This window comes from Salvelinus alpinus, chromosome 3 (genome assembly GCF_045679555.1).
Source record: "Salvelinus alpinus chromosome 3, SLU_Salpinus.1, whole genome shotgun sequence".
Classification (NCBI taxonomy): Eukaryota; Metazoa; Chordata; class Actinopteri; order Salmoniformes; family Salmonidae; genus Salvelinus; species Salvelinus alpinus.
In genome coordinates this window covers 20,331,922-20,356,756 of record NC_092088.1, presented here as the reverse complement: position 1 = coordinate 20,356,756, position 24,835 = coordinate 20,331,922, and the positions used below count along the sequence as shown (strand labels likewise).

At 41.3% G+C, this 24,835-nt stretch overlaps 1 protein-coding gene across 6 annotated transcripts in view; it reads left to right on the top strand.

Moving 5' to 3' along the window:
• The first annotated feature begins 5,249 nt into the window (after nucleotides 1-5,249).
• The window catches only part of LOC139570215 (formin-like protein 1), a 44,499-nt gene continuing 24,913 nt past the window's right edge, over nucleotides 5,250-24,835 (top strand). For all 6 annotated transcript variants that reach the window (XM_071391892.1, XM_071391897.1, XM_071391891.1 and 3 more), the window contains exon 1: nucleotides 5,250-6,164. In XM_071391892.1, coding sequence (XP_071247993.1) covers nucleotides 6,006-6,164 — 159 coding nt within the window. In that variant the 5' untranslated portion in view covers nucleotides 5,250-6,005. The remainder of the gene's footprint in view (nucleotides 6,165-24,835) is intronic.

Sequence of the window (24,835 nt, the reverse complement as noted above, 5' to 3'; positions counted from 1 at the left end):
TCTGGTCCACACTGATTTTTTTCGGTGTGCAAAAAAAAATACAGGTCACCAAATAATTTGGCCAGGGAAAACATTTTTGAACACACATTTCATGATCTGACATAATGGTATCCTACCATTTGGGCTTTACATTGGAGATTTGTCATTTATTTCACGATTCTAGTTCGATTTTTAAGCATTTTCAACGAAGAGCCATTTGGGAGCCAAATGAGCCTCTCTTTTATGCGAATGGAGCCAAAACAGCCGGCTCACCGAAAATACTCGGAATTCCCATCACACCTAATACCAGTAGGGGGCATTATGGCACCCATATGGTGTGCACTCTGAAAATGTTATTTTATGGACATGGCCTGTGTGTACAACATATCAAGGGCTGATAACACATCCAATGCTAATTGTATTAATAGCCAGACATTGTTGGGTAAGTCATCTGTTTTACATATTGTAACACTATATGGGCCACCGTGTTTGAGTGGATATACACTTTTAAACTAAAGACTCTCGACAAGCAAGAACAAATCAATCATTCTTGTGATTGAAAAGCAGCCCATTCCATAAGAGACATTTAGATTGCTGTTTGAATTTTTATTCATTTTTGATACATTCAGAGCCTTGTTTTGAAAGAGTTCAATCCGTTTAATCTGTGTCTCATTAGGACACAATCTAAACTGATTGCAGTCCCCTATTGCATAGCTTTGAGTGGGATCAAAAACAACTATTAGTGAGGTACTCAAATCAAACTTTATTTGTTATTTGTCACAATACAACAGGTGTAGAATACAACCTTATCGTGAAATGCTTACTTGCAAGCCCTTAACCAACAATGCAGCTGGAGGGTTTAGAATATATTTACCAAATAAACTACAGTAATAAATAAAAAGTAACACAATAAAATAACAATAACGAGGCTATATACATTGTGTACCGAGTCAATGTGAGGGGGTACAGGTTAGTCAAGGAAATTTGTACATGTAGGTAGGGGTAAAGTGACTAATTGTAGATAATAAACAATGAGTAGCAGCATACTTTGAAAAAGTGACAACACTTTCGGAGTCTCTCTTTTCCCAATTAGCCGACAACGACTGTTCAGAATCCATGGCTACATTGCACTAATCTTATGGACATACAGGTCATTCATTGTGGCTGTTAAGGAATGTTAATTCTACGTTCAGATAGCTGTGTTCAGTGGCGTGTATTCATGGATGCCAAGGGAAGCCAGGCTTCCCCCAAAAAAGGACCAAAACAAAAAACATACTAAATAATGTATCTTTTGTCTCTCTGTGTTTTATAAATTTCTTTCAATTCACAAGAGGCTGAATGTAACTCACCAGAGAAAATGTCCAAGCGAACAAACAGTGACCCTCTGTCTATGTATTTTACCTTTATTTAACTAGGCAAGTCAGTTAAGAACAAATTCTTATTTTCAATGACGGCCTAGTGGGTTAACTGCCTTGTTCAGGGGCAAAACGACAGATTTTTACCTTGTCAGCTCAGGGATTCAATCTTGCAACCTTTCGGTTACTAATCCAACGCTCGAACCACTAGGCTACCCTGCCGCCCCTCCTATGCTGTTTGGTCAAAAAGAGTATGACATTGTTGCCGCCCGGAGCATTGAATGTATGGGAAGCCAGCCAGCATTTGGCGTCCCTTGATATATATATATTTTTTAATAATAGCCAATCAGCGTTGAGCTAAACTAAGCGAGCTCAGCTGTGAATGGTCCTGACGCACCAAAAAAAAAGTGTAAAGGAAAGTCAGTTTGAATTTGGCTTCACACCAATCACACTACCTACTCCACCACTACTAGCCACCTACTTACTCCCTCCTCCCCCCTGCTACTCCCCCTATGAACATTCCCTCCAGTCTTTTCTCTGCCTCCACCCTAATGGACATGTATTTATTCATCACTGCTACAGTTGTTATGGTGTATATAGTGCTATTTCTATAGCTGTCTTTTATTACCATTTTCATTATTTTATTTCACTTTGTCCTGCATGTTGGAGCTCAGAGCCTGCAACCGTGTACATGTGACTATTAAACACTCTGAATCCCTGAATTGACAGAAAACTAGAATTGTTGCATCTTGTTGTGCTGTTTTCCTCCGTTGGCTAGCTTGTAAAATCGTCCCTTTCCTAAATTAGCCATGGATGGAGGTAGGGATTTGGACTTGTAGTTTTACTTAATTCTCAGTACTGGCCAATGATTATAACGGCAATTCTGATCCAACCATAAATGCATACACTGTGCTCCTTGCCTGAGAAGATGGAAGTTCGATATGTAGCTAGATGTAGTAGGCTAATGTTAAGTAGCTGGCTTATAGTTGCCCATGAAAGGAAGTTAGGCTAGCGAGCAAGTATTTTAGCCAGGTATCCTAGGAAAACAAAAACTAAAAGTGTGTACTGTATGACAGAGTCATAGACTGTTTAAGCAACATGAAGGAGGCGGATGGCATTGGCGTTTCTCTACAAGTAGGGTGAGTGAACATATTTTTTCTGCACCTACGGACGCACACACACACACACACACAGAAATCAGTACCATGGACAGCCATGGACAATCATATTTAGCTTACATTGATTGGACTAAATCGTTTTTGTTATATTTTAGTTGTCACTGTATTAGACTACGCATAGGTGATTAAAACAACGCAATTGTCACTACACATAGGTTGTAATTTGGCTTTTTTCCCTGGCTTTGCTTCCCTGGTGATTTTACCAACACACCGCTACAGGCTGTGTTCCCCAAAATGTTATTCAGTTGCCCAAAATTATACTATGATTTGCTATCCACGTTATCCACTGTTTCCTCAAATACTGGGTGTAGTACTACATTATATATCCTCTGTTTTATGTCATTTTTGTGTGCTGTGTGCTGACCAGGTGTGGTCAGACCTACCCCACTGGGCACAGACGTCAGTTCAACGTCTAGTTTTGATTTACATTTACATTTGGTTGAGTTGTCAGCTAAGGGTAGCCTAGTGGTTAGAGCGTTGGACTAGTAACCGAAAGGTTGCAAGTTCAAATCCCCGAGCTGACAAGGTACAAATCTGTCGTTCTGCCCCTGAACAGGCAGTTAACCCACTGTTCCTAGGCCGTCATTGAAAATAAGAATTTGTTCTTAACTGACTTGCCTAGTTAAATAAAGAAAAAAAAAAAAAAACATGAATTTAATGTGAAATAAACCAAAAATGTCACCATGTCATTGGATTTAGGTTAAAGGTTTTTTTATTTTTATAAATCCAATTAGTTTTCCACTGTGATTAAACGTCATCGCATAGATTTGTTTTTTAAATAACGCAGAAAGAATGTTGATTCATCCAGTTTTTGCCCAGTGGGACAGGCATCAACATAACACTCAATACTCATTAAAGCTTTACTACTACTTTACATTACTATTACTTTACATTACTATTACTTTACATTACAGGCATCAATATAACACTCAATACTCATTACAGCTTTACTACTACTTTACATTACTATTACTTTACAATACTTTTACTTATTATTACAGGCATCAACATAACACTCAATACTCATTACAGCTTTACTACTACTTTACATTACTATTACTTATTATTACAGGCATCAACATAACACTCAATACTCATTAAGCTTTACTATTACTTTACATTACTATTACTTATTATTACAGGCATCAACATAACACTCAATACTCATTACAGCTTTACTATTACTTTACATTACTATTACTTTACATTACTATTACTTATTATTACAGGCATCAACATAACACTCAATACTCATTACAGCTTTACTACTACTTTACATTACTATTACTTATTATTACAGGCATCAACATAACACTCAATACTCATTAAGCTTTACTATTACTTTACATTACTACTACTTTACATTACTATTACTTATTATTACAGGCATCAACATAACACTCAATACTCATTAAGCTTTACTATTACTTTACATTACTACTACTTTACATTACTATTACTTATTATTACAGGCATCAACATAACACTCAATACTCATTAAAGCTTTACTACTACTTTACATTACTATTACTTTACATTACTATTACTTATTATTACAGGCATCAACATAACACTCAATACTCATTAAAGCTTTACTACTACTTTACATTACTATTACTTATTATTACAGGCATCAACATAACACTCAATACTCATTACAGCTTTACTACTGCTTTACATTACTATTACTTTACATTACTATTACTTATTATTACAGGTATCAATATAACACCCATTAAAGCTTTACTACTACTTTACTTTGACTTATTATTACAGGTATCAATATAACACTCATTAAAGCTTTACTACGACTTATTATTACAGGTATCAATATAGCATTTATTAAATCGTTGCTTCCAGGTAATAAGCCTTTCAGTAACACACCAGTCACTATAGTGGTAAGCCTGGATCATTAGCTGCCCTATCCCTACCAGGACCAACACCTAGTACAGGTATCAAGAGTTATGTCACTGCTATAGAACTCTGATTACTCTGACTCTGATTAAACCTTGATCCTGTTTCGAGTTATGCATTAGCTAACCTCACGGGGCTGTTTTTATAGACTTTGTGCATTATGAGATTTCCAATGATGTAATACGCTAGTCCAAATAAGGCTTTGATCCGCATTAGATCATGTTCAACAAGCTTACATTTGAGTCATTTAGCAGATGCACTTATCCAGAGCGACTTACAGTGAGTGCATACTTTTGCATACTGGTCCCCCGTGGGAATCAAACCCACAACCCTGGCGTTGCAAACACTATGATCTACCAGCTGAGCCACACGGGACCTGTAGAAGCTGTAGAAGTTATGCAGTACCTCCACTGTACCTCTGGCAAGGCAGGCTTCGACTTATTACTGCAACAGAACATTCCCTTGTTGTTATTTTATTCAGCTCACACGTAGGATAAAAATCTCAAAAGAAATTGAATAGAAGTTGTGTACAGGACTGTAACCTTTTGGTGATGTTAAAGAGTCAATGCTGGACTTGTAACACCCACTGTAAGACATTTGCATTGAAGACAACTGTTTGTCATCTAAGGGAATGATGTTCTCTCCATCTCATTATGTCCTTCTTCCCTCGGTCTCTGTAATAAAACACACCACAGAGTCTCTGGTTTTGAGAAGTCCCCTGTAACTGTACATGGAGGCACTAGGACCAAGGAAACACCAACACTCTCCTTTTCCTCCCTCTCTCTCTCTCTCTCTGGAAGAGCTGCCTGTGCTGCTGTTGCCTCCCCTCTCTGTCTGTCCCTGCTTCGGATGGTAGAGTAGTTGGCTGTGGACCTCTGCCTCCTTGTCCTCTTCTCTCCTTCTCCGTTATGACTACCAGGAGACCAGTTAGCCCCAGCGTCGTGTGTGGGCACCAGTCAGAAGAGAGTGGCCCCCACCTCCTACCTATAAGTCCCCCAAGGTCTCTTTGCCAGCTACTGCTGCCACTCAGGAACTAGGGTACTCTGCATAGGAGTTTTTGCACCTCTCCTTCACAGGACGACACAGGAGCTCTACCTTTTTTTATTCATGTTTTTTCCTCACTTTTCATCCTTTCTTTTTCTGTTCAAGGCTTCTCTGCAGCTGTGGTAGGACTAGGAGTGTCACGCTCAAACTCTCCTGTGTCCTTCCTCTTTCTCTTTTGCTCTCCCTCTATCTCTCAATCTCTTGAAGGTTGTTCATGGCGCACAGGGACATTACTGACAGGTCTGAGTCATTTTGCATCATCACTTCCCCTGTCTGAGAGAATGAAGGAGTAGGAACATTGGAGAAGATGATTCTTTGGGCTGGCCTGCTTCTCCTGGGTTCATGGAAATTCTCAACGGTCGCCAGTCAATGCCACATGGAGTCTCATCTCAACAGGAAAAGTAGTGGAAGGATACGTTTTGTTCAGCACAGATTTTGAGTTCCAGTGCTGTGGAGTCGGACTGGACTCCTGTTTGGATTACTAGGGTTCGTGTCTGTGTGGAAGTAGCTGTAGAGTACCTGGCTCTGTGTAATCATGGGCAATGCGGCTGGGAGTATGGAGTTTCCAACGGGGAAGGAGGGGAAGACAGTGTCGTTCCCCCCAGGCTCAGAAACCCCCCAGAAACAGGCGGCGGGGCCCAAAATTCCCATGCCGGCCGAAGAGGAGTTAGAGGAGCGCTTCAATGTGGTGCTGGTAAGTCCCACACACACACACACGCACACGCACACACACACACACACACACACACACACACACACACACACACACACACACACACACACACACACACACACACACACACACGGCCCAGTATATGGAGCCTGTGAGGGCACACATTCTCTTTTACACAGTCCCATACAGAAACTACAAACAACACAATACAAAGAAACAAAGACTGCTGAACATTTTGAAAATGTGCACATCCCCAGGACAGGCTTATCAACAAGCAGGGTACATCAAGTGACTGTGGAAAGATAAATAAGAATTCCTTTATTTTCTGGTTTACAGAAGTATTGAGTTCATTGTAAGGTCAGTTGGGAATGGATAAAGAGGAAGTTCTAATCCACATTTGCAGTGGAAACTGTATAATAAAAGGTTGCCATAAACAAATATTACACCACATTATCAGTGAGCCTGTGACATACGGTTTCTTTGTTCATTCAAGTTTGCAGTGCAAAGATATTTGTGAATCCCAATTTCACGTTCATAACTTTAGTTTTGGTTTGTTATATCTACTACTGCAGTATTACATGGTTAGACGATCCACTTTTTAAAAGATGGGGTTCATCAATATCACTGCAGTAATATTAACAGTAAATCCAGCCATTCACCTCCTAACCATCTAACACTAACATTCCCTATTACTCGATGATAATTCCGTAACCGAATTGATGACAGCTTGGACATTCTTCGACTCCATAACTTGATTTTCGTGTTACTCCCTTCACTGGGCCTATTGGTCCTTGTCTGCAAAAATATCTAATAGGGCCAGGCTGTGACTGAACAACTGGTGTTGACAGCCAAAAACCAATTGGGTCAACATATTTCTCCCTGATATCTCAGCTATGCTTGATATGTTGCTCAGTGTAATCACTGCCGTGATAGGCCCACAACATTTCATGCATTCTGGTTTTTAGTCTCTCACACATCTATTTCCTTTACAGGTGCATTAGAGTGCGATGAGTTATAGAATGACGATGACTGCTGCATCCTCATTCCAGACCTACAGTACCAGTCAAAGGTTTTTCTTTATTTTTTACTATTATCTTCATTGTAGAAAAGTACTGAAGACATCAAAACTATGGAATAACACATATGGAATCATGTAGTAACCAAAAAAGTGTTCAAGGCCACCCTTTGCCTTGATGACAGCTTACTACATTATTCCATATGTGTTATTTCATAGTTTTGATGTCTTCACTATTATTCTACAATGTAGAAAATAGTCAAATTAAAGAAAAACCTTTGAATGAGTAGGTGTATTCGTCCTGTAGATTTGCATCACAGATATAGTAACAAATAGATGGTGAAAGAGAAGACAGCTGCCTAACTTTGTGTCCTTAGAAAACTTACCCACAATGTCAGTTTAACATTCTGATATAGGCTAACTTGGTTAAGTAGACTTATTCAACGGCCTCCCGAGTGGCGCAGTGGTCTAAGGCACTGCATCGCAGTGCTAGCTGTGCCACTAGAGATTCTGGGTTCGAGTCCAGGCTCTGTCGCAGTCGGCCGTGACCGGGAGACCCTTGGGGTGATGCACAATTGGCCCAGTGTCGTCCGGGATAGGGGAGGGTTTGGCCGGCAGGGATATCCTAGTCCCATAGCGCACAAGCGACTCCTGTGGCGGGCCGGACGCAGTGCATGCTGACACGGTCGCCAGCTGTATGGTGTTTCCTCCAACCCATTGGTGCGGCTGGCTTCCGGGTTAAGTGGGCATTGTGTCAAGAAGCAGTGCGGCTTGGTTGGGTTGTGTTTCAGAGGACGCACGGCTATTGACCTTTGCCTCTCCCGAGTCTGTATGGGAGTTGCAGCGATGAGACAAGACTGTAACTACCAATTGGGGAGAAAAAGTGATAAAAAAGTAGACTTATTCATAGAAATTACATCAGTGATCAATTACTAGTAGCACAGTAGTTGATTTGTGCACATGGCAATCAATGTCCAATTGCAGCTAATCATACTATAATATTGATACGTCAGCCTGATGGTTAGTGTTACTCGGTCAAAATTGATGTCTGGCCCTGTAATTCAAAGCAGTCTAGAATGCGATTAACTGACTGGACAGAAATTATATCTGAAAATGGTGTTGCTGAGAGGAATGTGTGTGTCATTCAGGTCACAGTCAGGAACATGTCTCTATTACCTGAGTCACACATGAGGATGAGATGTGGCCTTTAACTTATTAACCAAGTGACTCACTCACTTTTCAGGAAAATAACACTTTTTTTTTGCCTTTTTTGGATTGTTGAGAGAAAGTATTCACAATATTGCTTAGCCTACTTCTATAGAATTCTCTCAGAACTCCACAAGTATAATGGCTATAATGGCTAGGTTCAATTTGGGTCGTTCCACGAAATGAGTGCCTTTTTGTGTCCCTTTGATACTGTATTTTAAGTAGAAATTGTGCACCAATATTGCATTTTAAAAGCCTGTTATATTAAATGAAGGCCCCTTTAATATAGACCACATGGAGAATTCAATCAATGTGATTTTTTAAATGAATAAAGACTTGCTTAAGTGCCAGAATTCAGCATTTTGACATGTTTCTGCATGCACCCTCTGTTACTTTTAGGACTATTTTAACCCACTTAACCTCAACATTTCTCCACGTTTTCACCATTATTGTAAAGCCCTAGTTATTTTGTTGCTTTGACAAAGTCATTCCTGAAGATTCATATTTACTTCATGTAATTAGTGATTCATTCACATCTGTCCCTCATTTTAAGGTCAACCCTGTTACGTGAACTGATCTCTCGTTTTATTATGTTGAAACTATTCCTTTTAAAATATTTTCAAAAGGAACATTGATCGTCTGTCTAATAGTCAAATCATAGTGAAAAAGCAGGTAAGTTGATTGTACTCTTTTTGGCCATTTCCTGGTGTTTTGTTGTAGAAAACTGTATCGAGCATAACGCATTCACCCTGTTACCCATAGATAAATAGGCTGGAAATGTTTTAGCAATTTCAGTTTTTTTGTGAAGCTTGTATTCAATTGCCACTCCCCGTTGCTTCTATTCCCAAGCTTCTATTCCCCCTTCATGGCTGATTTAAGATGAAATCATGAACCCTGTTACGGTCAACCGTGTTATGATCAACCCTGTTACTTTATTTGGCACTTGATAGGCACTTACTGTAGTCCTTTTTTATTTTTTTTATTTTGCCTCTTTAAATGGGAAAACACGTTTTTTACGAAGTTGAACGTGCTCTTTATGACAGAATGATAAAATCATTTTTTTGATCAAGTTACATCTATCAAAAGGCACCGAGTTGATGACACAACCCAGCTATTTGATTGTTCATGGGCAATTCCATGGTAACGGAATTGTGCTGAGACTCAGATTTTTCACTTAAAATGTATGCCAAACAAAACCCCTTCATTTATAAGTTCAACAAACCATACAACTCTATGCAAAATTACTACTTTTAACAATTTACACTGAACATTTTTACAAAACCTCATTTACTGGAAGAACTGTGCAGATGCAAAGTTTGGTAACACAATTTCAGTAAAATCTCCTTCAGATTTTTGTGTTCACGTTTTTCAAACACTCTTAAATACCTGCTCCGAATTAAGATTCAATGATATCTGCAGAAAGAATGGGGTGTCAACTATGGCATGACACATCTATTTTGGTTATTGAACTACAGTAAGTGAAGTGGATTTACACCCGGTAACGAAATTGAGGTAACGGAATTTCATCATGGGTCCCTGATCTGTACTGCACAGAAATACATAATTATGTATATGAATGTCATTGTCTTCATGGTGAAGTATCCTAAATGGGTACACAAAGGTATACATATGAAATATCCTTTGTTGCATATTTGGGTATTATTCTAGACACTGGCTACTATTTTAATGAGTTCTGCCCCCAAACAAGACCACATTTAGTTTGTTTGGACCGGAAAAAATCTGAACCAATCAAATGTTTCACAAGTTCGGACATCAACGTACAGCACAGTAGAGCTCAGTACAGTACAGAGTAGAGTTCAGTACAGTACAGAGTAGAGTTCAGTACAGTGCAGTACAGTACAGTACAGAGTTCAGTTCAGTACAGTACAGTACAGTACAGTACAGAGTAGAGTTCAGTACAGTACAGTACAGTACAGTACAGTACAGTACAGTACAGTACAGCACAGTACAGTGCAGTACAGTACAGAGTAGAGTACAGTACAGTACAGTACAGTACAGTACAGTACAGTACAGTACAGAGTAGAGTACAGTACAGTACAGTACAGTACAGTACAGTACAGTACAGAGTAGAGTAGAGTTCAGTACAGTACAGTACAGCACAGTACAGAGTAGAGTTCAGTACAGTACAGTACAGTACAGTACAGTACAGTACAGTACAGTAGATAGAGTACAGTACATTATAGTGTACTCAACTCTAGTGTGCTTACAGTGTACTGTGCTGAACTCTACTCTAGGGTACATTTTTTTACTGTACTCTACAGTGCTGTACTGTACTATGCCGTACTGAACTGTACTGTACTGTGCTGTAGAAACTTGTGAACCCAACTGTGGTTTGTGACTACTATTATTTCCCATTGTAGCCAATTCAATTTCAGAAATTCTGTTACCGGGTGAGGGGGGGGGGGGGGGGGGGGGCATTATGGGGGGCCAGCTAGGAATAAACGTCTAGAAACCAGAGTTGTTAATGTAATGAATCAACTTGGCAGGTGTCGAGGCTCAAGAGCTTTGCATACAGCCAGTGCCAGCTGATGTGCTGTCCAACCAGGGTGGACTTCCCTGTGTGTGTGTGTGTGTGTGTGTGTGTGTGCGTGTGTGCGTGTGTGTGTGTGCGTGCGTGCGCATGTGCGTGCGTCCAATGTGTTATAACATACGTATCAGCATGTCCGTGTGTGTTACATCTGCTGTACGATCCAACATCGTCTTAGTACGCATAAGCACACATGTTCCTCTGTACGAGAATGTGCCTTTTTTTTTGCTACATCACTCTATTGCGGAGAGAACACTAAAGACAGATCATCCCCTACATCACACCCCCCCTCCCCTCCACACACACCCTTACCCGATGCCCACGGATCCACCCCCTCTTCATCTAATGCTGAGTGTGCATAGCAAATCTCTGCTGTGCCAAACGTCCTACTCTGGCTGCATTCTGAGCAGGCTGGTTGGGGTGCAGCAAAACCTGTACGTCTAGATCTACAGATGAAGATGTGAAGTGCGGCTGTAGAACCATCACGGCCCGCCTGTCCCAGTGTTAATAGATTAGAGACTATTAAACTATTCCAGAGTGTCAGATGTCAATCACCTACAAGGGTGGCACTGCGGGTATGTGTGTGTGTGTGTGTGTGTGTGTGTGTGTGTGTGTGTGTGTGTGTGTGTGTGTGTGTGTGTGTGTGTGTGTGTGTGTGTGTGTGTGTGTGTGTGTGTGTGTGTGTGTGTGTGTGTGTGTGTGTGTGTGTGTGTGTGTGTGTGTGTGTGTGTGTGTGTGTGTGTGTGTGTTCCTGTGTGTGTGTTCCTGTGTGCGCCTGCATGCGTGTGCTCGCTCGGGATTAATATTCCATGAACAACCTATATGTTACATAATGGTCGGGTTAAGTGCTGAAACTGAAGCAGTTTACAATCTTAACTGCAGACATCAGGATGATGTCCTGTAAGTGGTTCCAATAACAAGGTGCTTAAAGGGAAGCCTTGGCTCAACTCTGCTCACTCTCCCTATTCAAATTTACATTGAGCAGCTCTCCTCTGCACTTTGTATACTCCTTTGCATATTTCCCAGTGGCCAATGCGGTAGTGGGTGGATGTGTAAATGTGGATCTGTGGATTTGTGTTCTGTAGATGAGCGTGTGTAAGTGTGTGTGCCTGCGTATTCATGCCAGTCTGTAAATGAGTGCATGAAAACATGTATTCCTTATTAGGATGCAGCCTACCTGTGTGTTTGGAGTTTCTCACAAGTGTGTGAATTTACTTTGAGCATGTTTGTGTACACATGCGTGTATGAAAATATGAAATGATAGGGTACCTCTGAGAAACTGACGCCGATTTTCTTTTCTGCTCCACTGAGGAGACAGGTGATAGGCTATCAGATAGCCAAGATGGCTCCCTAGACTGCACATTGATGGGAACCAACTCAGGTTTCCATTACAGAACCTCATACAAAGGACCTTTGTCAATAAAGACCCCTAAAGGCAGTTTGGTTGCCAGGTACAGCACATCAAAACTGAGTAGAGACAGTAATGATCACAAAGTCTCAGCTCCTCCACCTGAATTCAAGGCTGGAATTTGACAGGATATTAATTTCCATGGTTACTATAGACACTGTACATACTGTATGTAAATGCAATTTGCAATTTGCTATTAGTTTTATTAGGTCTAGTTTAACAAATAGCATGCAATGCAGTTTCTCATTCTCACCTTTGACCTCCCTTTCTCTAGTACACTCTTAGAACCTCTTCACACTTACTACACTTTTGGTAAAAATACCATCGTCTACACATATTACTCAAATATCCGCTATCAGCGGAGGTACCGCTCGACACTTGTCTGACAGTTACATCCCTTGAAGCAGGGTTGTATGAACAGTATTGTCTCATTGAGCCAACACTCCTACCAGTATTCAGTATTCCAGTATTCCAGTATTCAGACCCCAGTATTCAGACATTTTACTCGGTATTTAGTTGAAGCACATATGGCAGCAATTACATCCTCAAGTCTTCTTGGGTATGACGCTACAAGCTTGGCACACCTGTATTTGGGGAGTTTCTCCCATTATTATCTGCAGATCCTCTCAAGCTCTGTCAGGTTGGATGAGGAGCGTTGCTGCACAGCTATTTTCTGGTCTCTCCAGAGATGTTCGATCGGGTACAAGTCCAGGCTCTGGCTGGGCCACTCAAGGACATTCAGAGACTTGTCCCGAAGCCACTCCTGTGTTGTCTTGGCTGTGTGCATAGGGTCGTTGTTCTGTTGGAAGGTGAACCTTCGCTCCATTCTGAGGGCCTGAGCATTCTGGAGCAGGTTTTCATCAAGGATCTCTGTACTTTGCTGTGTTCATCTTTGCCTCGATCCTGACTAGTCTCCCAGTCCCTGCCGCTGAAAAATATCCCCACAGCATGAAGCTGCCACCACCATGTGTCACCGTAGGGATAGTGCCAGGTTTCCTGCAGAAGTGACGCTTGGCATTCAGGCCAGTTCAATCTTGGTTTCACCAGACCAGAGAATCTAGTTTCTCATGGTCTGAGAGTCTTTAGGTGCCTTTTGGCAAGGGGCTGTCATGTGCCTTTTACTGAGGAGTGGTGTCCGTCTGGCCTCTCCACCAAACAGGCCTGACTGGTGAAGTGCTGCAGAGATTGTTGTCCTTCTGGAAGGTTCTATCATCTCCACATAGGAACTCTAGAACTCTGTGACCATCGGGTTCTTGGTCACCTCCCAGACCAAGGCCCTTCTCCCCCGATTGCTCAGTTTGGCCGGGCGGACAGCTCTAGGAGTCTTGGTGGTTCCAAATTTCTTCCATTTAAGAATGATGGAGGCCACGGTGTTCTTGGGGACCTTCAATGCTGCATACATTTTTTGGTACCCTTCCCCAGATCTGTGCCTTGATACAATCCTGTCTCGGAGCTCTAAGGACAATTCCTTCGACCTCATGGCTTGGTTTTTGCTGTGACATGCACTGTCAACTGTGGGACCTCATATAGACAGATGTGTGCCTTTCCAAATCATGGCCAATCAATTGAATTTACTACAGGTGGACTCCAATCAAGTTGTAGAAACCTCAAGGATGATCAATGGAAACAGGATGCACCTGAGCTCAATTTCGAGTCTCATAGTAAAGGATCTGAATACTTATGTAAATAAGGTATTTTTGTTTTTTATTTTTAATACATTTGCAAAAATGTCTAAAAACCTGTTTTCACTTTGTCATTATTGGGTATTTTTACTTCATCCATTTTAGAATAAGGCTGTAACATAACAAAATGTAGAAAAAGTCAAGGGGTCTGAATACTTTCCAAAGGCACTGTAAATGGTAATAGCAGAGCAATGTTTTTGAAACAGGTGAAATGTATAAACCTTTTACTCATATTTTATACTTTTTTTATTGAATTTTTACCAGAAATTGCGGGAAACAACCTGTTACACTCTGAAATCGTCGCTGTAGCTGCCGGCTGTACTGAGCCATGTAAAACTATGGAAGCCCATCCCCACCACCCAAATTTTTTTGTTCATACAAATAGGAGATGTTTTTTCATTTGTAGGTGGCACCATAGGTCCCATAGTGCTGCGGGGGGGATTTTTTTCCTGGGGCCCAGAGTTTTTCCTGATCTGGTAGTAGACTAACCTAACCAACTCTGGACACTAGTAGTAATTTATCAGATGTAAAAAACGGTTTTATATGGGCTATGATGGGACCAGATTATTTTTCTAATCAAGTCATATGGTAAAAAACACCTGGAAAAACTCTTGTCCCTAGGGAGGATGAAAACATTAAAATCCTTTACACAGACAAAGAGACAACAACTCCGATTGGACAAAAACTAAGCTCGCTGTATGAAGGGTTGCAGACAAATCCGTAGCCGATGTGAGCAAGACCTTTAAACAGGTCAACATTCACAAAGCCGCAGGGCAAGATGGATTACCATGACGTGTACTCAAAGCATGCCCGGACCAACTGGCAAGTGTCTTCACTGACATTTTCAATCTCTCCCTAACGAAGTCAGTAATACCTACAACTTTAAAATAGACCACCATAGTCCCTGTGCCCAAGAAAGCCAAGGTAATCTGCTTTAATGATTACCACCCCCTAGCACTCACGTCGGTAGCCATGAAGTGCTTTGAAAGGCTGGTCAATGGCTCTCATCAACACCATCATACTGGAAACCCTAGACCCACTCAAATTTGCATACCGCCCCAACAGATCCACAGATGACTCAATCTCAATCGCACTCTACACTTCTCTTTCCCACCTCGACCAAAGGAACACCTATGTGAGAATGCTGTTCATTGACTACAGCTCAGCATTCAACACCATAGTGCCCACAAAGCTCATCACTAAGCTAAGGACAATGGGACTGGGCTCCTCCATCTGCAACTGGATCCTGGACTTCTTGATGGGCCGCTCCAGGTGGTAAAGATAGGCAACAACACATCTGTCACGCTGATCCTCAACACTGGGGTCCCTCAGGGGTGCGTGCTTAGTCCCCTCCTGTACTCCTTGTTCACCCACGACTGTGTGGCCAAGCACGACTCCAACACCATCATTAAGTTTGCTGACGACACAACAGTGGTAGGCCTGATCACCGACAACGATGAGACAGCCTATAGGGAGGAGGTCAGAGATCTGGCAGTGTGGTGCCAGGAGTACAACCTATCCCTCAATGTGAGCAAGACATAGGAGCTGATTGTGTACTATAGGAAAAGGAGGGCCGAACAGGCCCCCATTAACATCGACAGGTCTGAAGTAAAGCGGGTTGAGAGTTTCAAGTTCCTTGGTGTCCACATCGCCAACGAACTATCATGGTCCGAACACACCAAGACAGTTGTGAAGAGGGCATGACAACACCCTTTCCCCTTCAGGAGACTGAAAAGATCCTCCAAAAGAGACTGACCAGATCCTCCAAAAGTTATACAGCTGCACAATTGAGAGCATCCTGACCGGTTGCATCACTGCCTGTTTTGGAAACTGCTCGACATCTGACCGCAAGGCGCTACAGAGGGTTGTGTGTACGGCCCAGTACATCACTGGGGCCAAGCTTCCTGACATCCAGGACCTCTATACCAGGCGGTGTCAGAGGAAGGCCCAAATAAAATTGTCAGGGACTCCTGTCACCCAAGTCATAGACTGTTCTCTCTGCTACCGCACGGCAAGTGGTAGGAGCGCCAAGTCTAGGACCAAAAGGCTTCTCAACAGCTTTTACCCCCAAGCCATAAGACTCCTGAACAGGTAATCAAATGGCTACCCGGACTATTTGCATTGTGTGTGTCCCCCAACCCCTCTTTTACGCTGCTGCTACTCTCTGTTTATCATATATGCATAGTCACTTTAACCATACCTACATGTACATACTACCTCAATTAGCCCGACTAACCGGGGCCTCTATATAGCCTCGCTACTGTTATAGCCTCGCTACTGTTATATTTCACTTTCTTTTTACTGTTGTTTTTATTTCTTTACTTATCTATTGTTCACCTAATACCATTTTTTACTTAAAAATTGCACTGTTGGTTAGTAAGCATTTCACTGTAAGGTCTACACCTGTTGTATTCGGCGCACGTGACAAATAAACTTTGATTGATTTGATTTGATGGAACTATTATTTCTTATTTTAAGTTCAGCATTGTGCACATGGCGGTAGGCCTATGTGCAAATGTTCCAGAATACAATTTACGGGAAAACATGTTTTAAAATCTGCACCGCCCATGCAACCAGTTTAATGGACAGAGATGGAAATATCCATTTGAAAATGGCAAAGTGGGGAGATCTAAAGATGCAACAACTATCATGGATTATTAATATGACTTCCCACTGGGCACACACTGGTTGAATCAACATTGTTTACATGCCATTTCAATTAAATAACATTGAACCAACTTGCAACAAACGTTGAATTGATGTCTGTGTCCAGTGGGTAAGATAATGCCTTTGGCTGCTAGATAATGAATGAAGGTTGATTTGAAAACCAATAGAACAGTCAGGAGAGTGCATATGAGGAAGTGTTTATAAAATATTTCCCTCAACATTTCTATGGTCGGATTTTGGCTCCGCATGCCTCATAATATGAAGCAAAACATCCAGGTTTCAAGCAATTAAGGAACAGGAAAAATATAGCTCGATGTTGATAGGCCAAACCGTCTTGTGGTAGCTGGAAAGGCTTTCCCAAAAACCTAACTGTTATGTTAACTAGCTACAAAGTAGCCTATGTAGGCAGAAGGATATCATAATTATTTGTATCAATCCAGTAGCCATTTGTTTTGCAAACTCCATTTCATGTGTGCTACAAAAACACTGATAACCAAACAACAGTGCTAGGTGCCTGCACACTTGACTGACATTTTCTTCGATCTTTCCCAGACCTCAAAGGTGGTCTCATGATGTGGTTTAAGCATTGTTGTGGACATAGAACATCCAGTTGACAGACTCATTTATCTGTGTCAATAGTAGGCCTACTATTAGTCTACTTGCACAGTACAGCTTGGGTTGGCCTGACTGTGAAAGACCAATATGGGATTTATCATTTTAGGTCATTCCGAGTACAGAGTACATTTCAGCCAAATCTGAGTATACCCTCTTCTCCAGGTATGGGCTTACATATAAATCAGCTTGTTGCGGTGCATTCACTTATACCCAGATTTTCAGTCACAATTTGCTTTTACCACAATAATTTGCATGATATTGATCAAAATGAAGCCTGGCTTGTTGTAATGTTGTAAGGTAGGCCTGCTGTACTTTTATATTCGTATGAGAGGGTTAATCGCTCATTTTTGATAGGCTAATGTTACTTGTTGAAGACATGCTGTTATAGCAACGAACTCTGGGCTTTTGCCTTGAAGCTAAAATGTCATCAGTGTAGCCCACAGATGAGAAAATAAACCTTTTAATTGTCTGCATATACATGCTTGTGAATTGCTTTTTAAATTCAAGAGTGTAATATGGTTTGGTTGAATTATTCAATAGTGTAACATGTTTTAGAAGAAAAGTGTTTCATTGTTGAATAGTTTGTGCTTACTCTACTGGCTACTCTGATGTTTCATTTGAACTGCAGACTAAAAATGTTACATCACCAGCCACAACATTTTTTAAAACCGTTAACTAGGCAAGTCAGTAAAGAACAAATTCTTATTTACAATGACGGCCTACCCAAACCGGGACGACGTTGGGCCAATTGTGCACCGCCATATGGGACTCCCAATCACGGCCGGATGTGATACAGCCTGGATTTGAACCACGGGCTGTAGTGACGCATCTTCTCAGACAGAGTTCAGTGTGTCAAATCGGAGGGCCTGTTGTCCGGACCTCTGGCAGTCTCTATGGGGGTGCCACAGGGTTCAATTCTCGGGCCGACTCTTTTCTCTGTATACATCAATGATGTCGCTCTTGCTGCTGGTGATTCTCTGATCCATCTCTACACAGACGACACCATTCTGTATACATCTGGCCCTTCTTTGGACACTGTGTTAACTAACCTCCAGACGAGCTTCAATGCCATACAACTCTCCTTCCATGGCCTCCAACTGCTCTTAAATGCAAGTAAAACTAAATGCATGCTCTTCAAACGATCGCTGCCCGCACCTGCCCGCAAGTCCAGCATCACTACTCTGGACGGTTCTGACTTAGAATATGTGGACAATTACAAATACCTGGGTGTCTGGTTAGACTGTAAACTCTCCTTCCAGACTCACATTAAGCATCTCCAATCCAAAATTAAATCTAGAATTGGCTTCCTATTTTGCACAAAGCATCCTTCACTCATGCTGCCAAACATACCCTCGTAACACTGACTATCTTACCGATCCTTGACTTCGGCGATGTAATTTACAAAAATAGCCTCCAACACTCTACTCAGCAAATTGGATGCAGTCTATCACAGTGCCATCCGTTTTGTCACCAAAGCCCCATATACTATCCACCACTGCGACCTGTATGCTCTCGTTGGCTGGTCCTCGCTTCATATTCGTCGCCAAACCCACTGGCTCCAGGTCATCTATAAGTCTTTGCTAGGTAAAGCCCCACCTTATCTCAGCTCACTCATCACCATATCAGCACCAACCCGTAGCAGCGCTCCAGCAGGTATATTTCACTGGTCACCCCCAAAGCCAATTCCTCCTTTGGCCGCCTTTCCTTAAAGTTCTCTAACAGCTGCCAATGACTGGAACGAACTGCAAAAATCACTGAAGCTGGAGACTCATATCTCCCTCACTAACTTTAAGCATCAGTTGTCAGAGCAGCTCACAGATCATTGCACCTGTACATAGCTCATCTGTAAATAGCCCATCCAACTACCTCATCCCCATATTTATATATATATTTTCTCCTTTGCACCCAAGTATCTATACTTGCACATTCATCTTCTGCACATCTATCTCTCTAGTGTTTAATTGCTAAATTGTAATTACTTCGCCACTACGGCCTATTTATTGCCTTACCTCCCTAACCTTACCTCATTTGCACACACTGTATATAGATTTTTTCTATTGTGTTATTGACTGTACATTTGTTTATTCCATGTGTAACTCTGTGTTGTTGTTTGTGTCACACTGCTTTGAGTTATCTTGGCCAGGTCGCAGTTGTAAATGAGAACTTGTTCTCAACTGGCCTACCTGGTTAAATAAAGGTTAAATAAAAAACATGTAAAATCTTGCCCTGAGATGTAGTACCTTAGACCGCTGCACCCCTCGGGAGCAAAGTAATGCAAGGATGTAATGTGAATTGAAAAGTACAATTCTCTTTCGCCACCCCGTTCCTCAGACTCTCCTTTGTATCTCGTAGTGGGAATAGGGCCTAGGAAAAAACAGTGCTATCTGGACCCTAAAAGGGTTCTTCGGCTGTCCACATAGGATAACCCTTTGAAGATCCATTTTTAGTTCCTGGTAGAAACCTTTTGGTTCCAGGTAGAACAATTTTGGGTTCAATATTACAAATAGAACGCTTTCAGCATAGGGGACATCCGAAGAACCCTTTCCACATATGGGGACATCCAAATAACCCTTTTGGAACCCTTTTTTCTACGAGTGTATATCCCGAAGTGGAGGAAAAGGTTGTCACTTGAGTAAAAGTAAAGACACCTTAATAGAAAATGACTCAAGTAAAAGTGAAAGTCACCCAGTAAAATATTACTTGAGTAAAAGTCCAAAAGTATTTGGTTTTAAATATTCGTAAGTATCAAAAGTAAATGTAGTTGCTAAAATATACTTAAATATCAAAAGTAAAAGTACAAATAATATATTTATATATATATATACAGTTGAAGTCAGAAGTTTACATACACCTTAGCCAAATACATTTAAACTCAGTTTTTCACAATTCCTGACATTTAATCCTAGTAAAAATTCCCTGTCTTAGGTCAGTTAGCATCACCACTTTATTTTACGAATGTGAAATGTCAGAATAATAGTAGAGAGAATTATTTATTTCAACTTTTATTTCTTTCATCACATTCCCAGTGGGTCAAAAGTTTACATACACTCAATTAGTATTTGGTAGCATTGCCTTTAAATTGTTTAACTTGGGTCAAACGTTTCGGGTAGCCTTCCACAAGCTTCCCAAAATAAGTTGGGTGAATCTTGGCCCATTCCTCCTGACAGAGCTGGTGTAACTGAGTCAGGTTTGTAGGCCTCCTTGCTCGCACACGCTTTTTCAGTTCTGCCCACAAATTTTCTATGGGATTGAGGTCAGGGCTTTGTGATGGCCACTCCAATACCTTGACTTTGTTGTCCTTAAGCCATTTTGCAACATCTTTGGAAGTATGCTTGGGGTCATTGTCCATTTGGAAGACCCATTTGCAACCAAGCTTTAACTTCCTGACTGCTGTCTTGAGATGTTGCTTCAATATATCCACATCATTTTCCATCCTCATGATTACATCTATTTTGTGAAGGGCACCAGTCCCTCCTGCAGCAAAGCACCCCCACAACATGATGCTGCAACCCCCGTGCTTCACGGTTAGGATGATGTTCTTCGGCTTGCAAGCCTCCCCCTTTTTCCTCCAAACATAACAATGGTCATTACGGCCAAACAGTTCTATTTTTGTTTCATCAGACCAGATGACATTTCTCCAAAAAGTACGATCTTTGTCCCCATGTGCAGTTGCAAACCGTAGTCTGTTTTTTTATGGCGGTTTTGGAGCAGTGGCTTCTTCCTTGCTGAGTGGCATTTCAGGTTTTGTTGATATAGGACTTGTTTTACTGTGGATATAGATACTTTGTACCTGTTTCCTCCAGCATCTTCACAAGGTCCTTTGCTGTTGTTCTGGGATTGATTTTCACTTTTTGCACCAAATACGTTCATCTCTAGGAGATAGAACTCGTCTCCTTCCTGAGCTGTGTGATGGCTGTGTGGTCCAATGGTGTTTATACTTGCGTACTATTGTTTGTACAGATGAACGTGGTACATTCAGGCATTTGGAAACTGCTCCCAAGGTTGAACCAGACTTGTGGAGGTCTACAATTGATTTATTTTGATTTTCCCATGATGTCAAGCAAAGAGGCACTGAGTTTGAAGGTAGGCCTTGAAATACATCCACAGGTACACCTACAATTGACTCAAATGATGTCAATTAGCCTATCAGAAGCTTCTAAAGACATGACTTCATTTTCTGGAATTTTCCAAGCTGTTTAAAGGCACAGTCAACTCAGTGTATGTAAACTTCTGACCCACTGGAATTGCAATACAGTGAATTATAAGTGAAATAATCTGTCTGTAAACAATTGTTGGAAAAATTACTTGTGTCGTGCACAAAGTAGATGTCCTAACTGACTTGCCAAAACTATACTTTGTTAACAAGAAATTTGTGGAGTGGTTGAAAAACGAGTTTTAATGACTCCAACCTAAGTGTATGTAAACTTCCTACTTCAACTGTATATATATATATATATATATGTATTTTTTTGTATTTTTTTTTTTTTACAGATAGCCAGGGTCACACTCAAACACTCAGACATAATTTAAAAACAAAGCATTTGTGTTTAGTGAGTCCACCATATCAGAGGCAGTAGGGATGACCAGGGATGTTCTCTTGATAAGTGTGCGAGTTGGACCATTTTCAGTCCTGCTAAGCATTCAAAATGTAATGAGTACTTTTGAGTATCAGGGAAAATGTAAAAAGTGCATACATTTCTTTAGGAATGTAGGGAAGTAAAAGTAAAAGTAGTCAAAAATAGTAAATTAAAGTACAGATACCCCAATAAAGTACTTAAGTAGTACATTAAAGTATTTTTACTGAAGTACTTTACACCACTGTATATCCCTTTGGGGGAATTTCACCTCTCACACACTGTTCCCCTTTCCCCAACTGCCAAACTGACATATGTAGATCAGAGACAGATAAGAGCTAACGGCCCTGACTGATCCTGAGTGGGCCTCTGTTAAACATAGCAGCTTACAATAATTAAACAGAAGGACGCGACATGCTCCCAGGCTACTTGACATGGCAGCCTGGACCACACTTCTTGAGGCCTCCTGATAGCCGAGATAGACAGTGTCCTTAGAGAGTTACGGATCTAGAGCTGATAAGTCTATTTAAAGGGAATGATACAATTGGAAGTGTAGCCTAATGTCTGAGTGCCCCATTTACTTGGTTATGAAAATGAGAGCAATTTGATGCTATATGCAATCACACCAGTGAAACAAGAGGGTGTTTCAATGGCAGGGGTACTTTATGGGGCATGGCTGTGCATGTTTTTGTCCCTGAGTAGGAGTGTGTACTGTATGTGAGGGAGGAGAGTAGGGTGGTCTAATCGATAGAATCTAATTAGAGATTAGTGCAGTTTGTCCCATCACTACTGTCTTTGAAGATAGATCTCGTAAAGTGACAGGTGGCCCAATCAATGTAACGGTAACAAATTGGTCTACAGTACTGTACTAAGCACATGTATGCATATATATTTTATTTTATTTTTTTTCCAGATAATTACTTAGTGTATTTTCTAGATTTTGACCACATACACAGATGCACATCTCTCATATGTAAATTTAGCTTCATGAGGTCAATGAGAAAAAAATAACATGTGACTTTGACATCATAAGGCCCCTACGGTACAGATAAACTACAGTAAAACTCTAGTAGGTTATTCCTCTGCATGCCCCTGTACAGGACTAGCCACCAGGCAACTCTAATCCCAGTTAATTGATCCAACATAATTTATCAAGCCTGATTTATCAGTGCGCTGGCTGTACCATTGATTTAGGATGTTGTTCGCTATTAATTGTGCATCCATTCCCCCCCATCCCCCTGTGTGTGACACAAATTACTTTTAACTGACTGAGCTGATGTGTAGATAGTGGTTACAAAACTCGGGCCCGCTTCAGGACACCAAGTAGCTACCTAGAAACAATTTTAAAAATGTATTAATCAAAACCAAAAGGCAAATATCTTTCAGCATTAGCTCATGTCTGACTTCTTATGTGAGTTGTACCCCTGAGACCACAGGCTTTCATGACCACTGTCTGGGCTTGTCCAGGAAGTTATTGTATGTAAAGGAAACAAGTAGCAATTCTGAGAGAAACATGTATTGATTTGGAGGCTACCAAAAAGTTAACTGTGAGTGACCTACAAAATGTCTCTAGTGGTGTGGACCGACGTTTGTACAGAGTTACAGAAACGTACAGAGACAACAGGAGGAGGAGGAGAAGAGGGGGAGGAGGAAGAGGAGAACGAGGAGGAGGAGTGCGTTGGCGAGGTAAAGATATAGATATGTGAGTCTCTTGTCGGCTAGCCCAGTTTGCCTGGGTGGCAGGGCTGTGTTGGGCTATAATTAGTAGTGCAGGATGTGCGTGTGTGTGCGTGATTAGGGAGGTGTTTTGGTTGGGGCGGGCAGCTGAAGCCAGAGGCCCAACAATAATATATGATAGTGTGGGTGCGTTAATGAACATGGAGTCTAAGGGGAGGCGTGCGTGTGTCTCGGGGTGAAGGATCCCATCTGCCTCGCCTCTCATTCATAACTCTCGCTGTCACCAGAGGTAAAGTTGGGAGTTGGAAAGAGTCCGCAAGAGACTGTGGCCTGTCAGCTGACAGTCCCACCGTCTGCAATTCACTATCATGCGCATAACTTGACTTGTCATGGCAGATGCCAACCTCACGCTGACGAAGGCAACCGCCAAAACGTTGTTGGTTCTGACCTCTGCTGTTGAAAAAAATACATTAAAACATAATGAATATGTCAGTGAATGCAAGTTCTTCCTTTCTCCAAGTAGATGCCAACCTCACCAACAACAATCGCTTGACTCTGCTCAGAGAAGGATAAAGTATGGTCCCAGATCAGTTTGGTCACTCTATGGTCATTGTGACTAACAGCATAAACTGATCTGGGACCAGGCTAGAAGTAATGGTAGTGGTATTCCTGGTCACCTGCTATTGTGACTGCAAAGTAAAGGCTTAGTCTGGGTAGCGTGAAATAGGATGATTGTGCAAGAGTAGAGGTAATGTGTTGGAGATGGAGAACCAGTTTACAGTAAGTACTGTTTAGTAATGCATATGACATAGTTAAACACCTATGTAACCGCAATGAACAATGATTCCTTTATGAATGGGTACTATGTTAAGTCTTTCACCTTGTCTAACCACTTAAAGTAAAGCTTTGTGTTGACACTGTTTTGTACCGTAGGCAGTAAAGCAACAAGACAGTAAGTCATGGCTTTTGAGGTTCGATATCAGTGTGAATGGGGACTGTTTCACGTCTGACTTCATTCTAACAGTTGACTTACAATCTGTTTATAAACACCTATAATGTAAACAGTTTTTACGTTTAAATGCACTATGTTCATCCTTTTACATGAGTGAATACAGACAGTAAACCATATGCCTTGTTCATGTAGTATACGTCATGGTGAACAATGTAATAATGTTTACATGCAGACCGTGTCTGTAGCTCTGTAGCTACATGATTATCCAGCAGCTTTAAAAAAAATGTGTTTGAGTGAAAGTACTGATTATGACGTCAGAAGGATGTAACCTATTGTCAGTGTCTGATG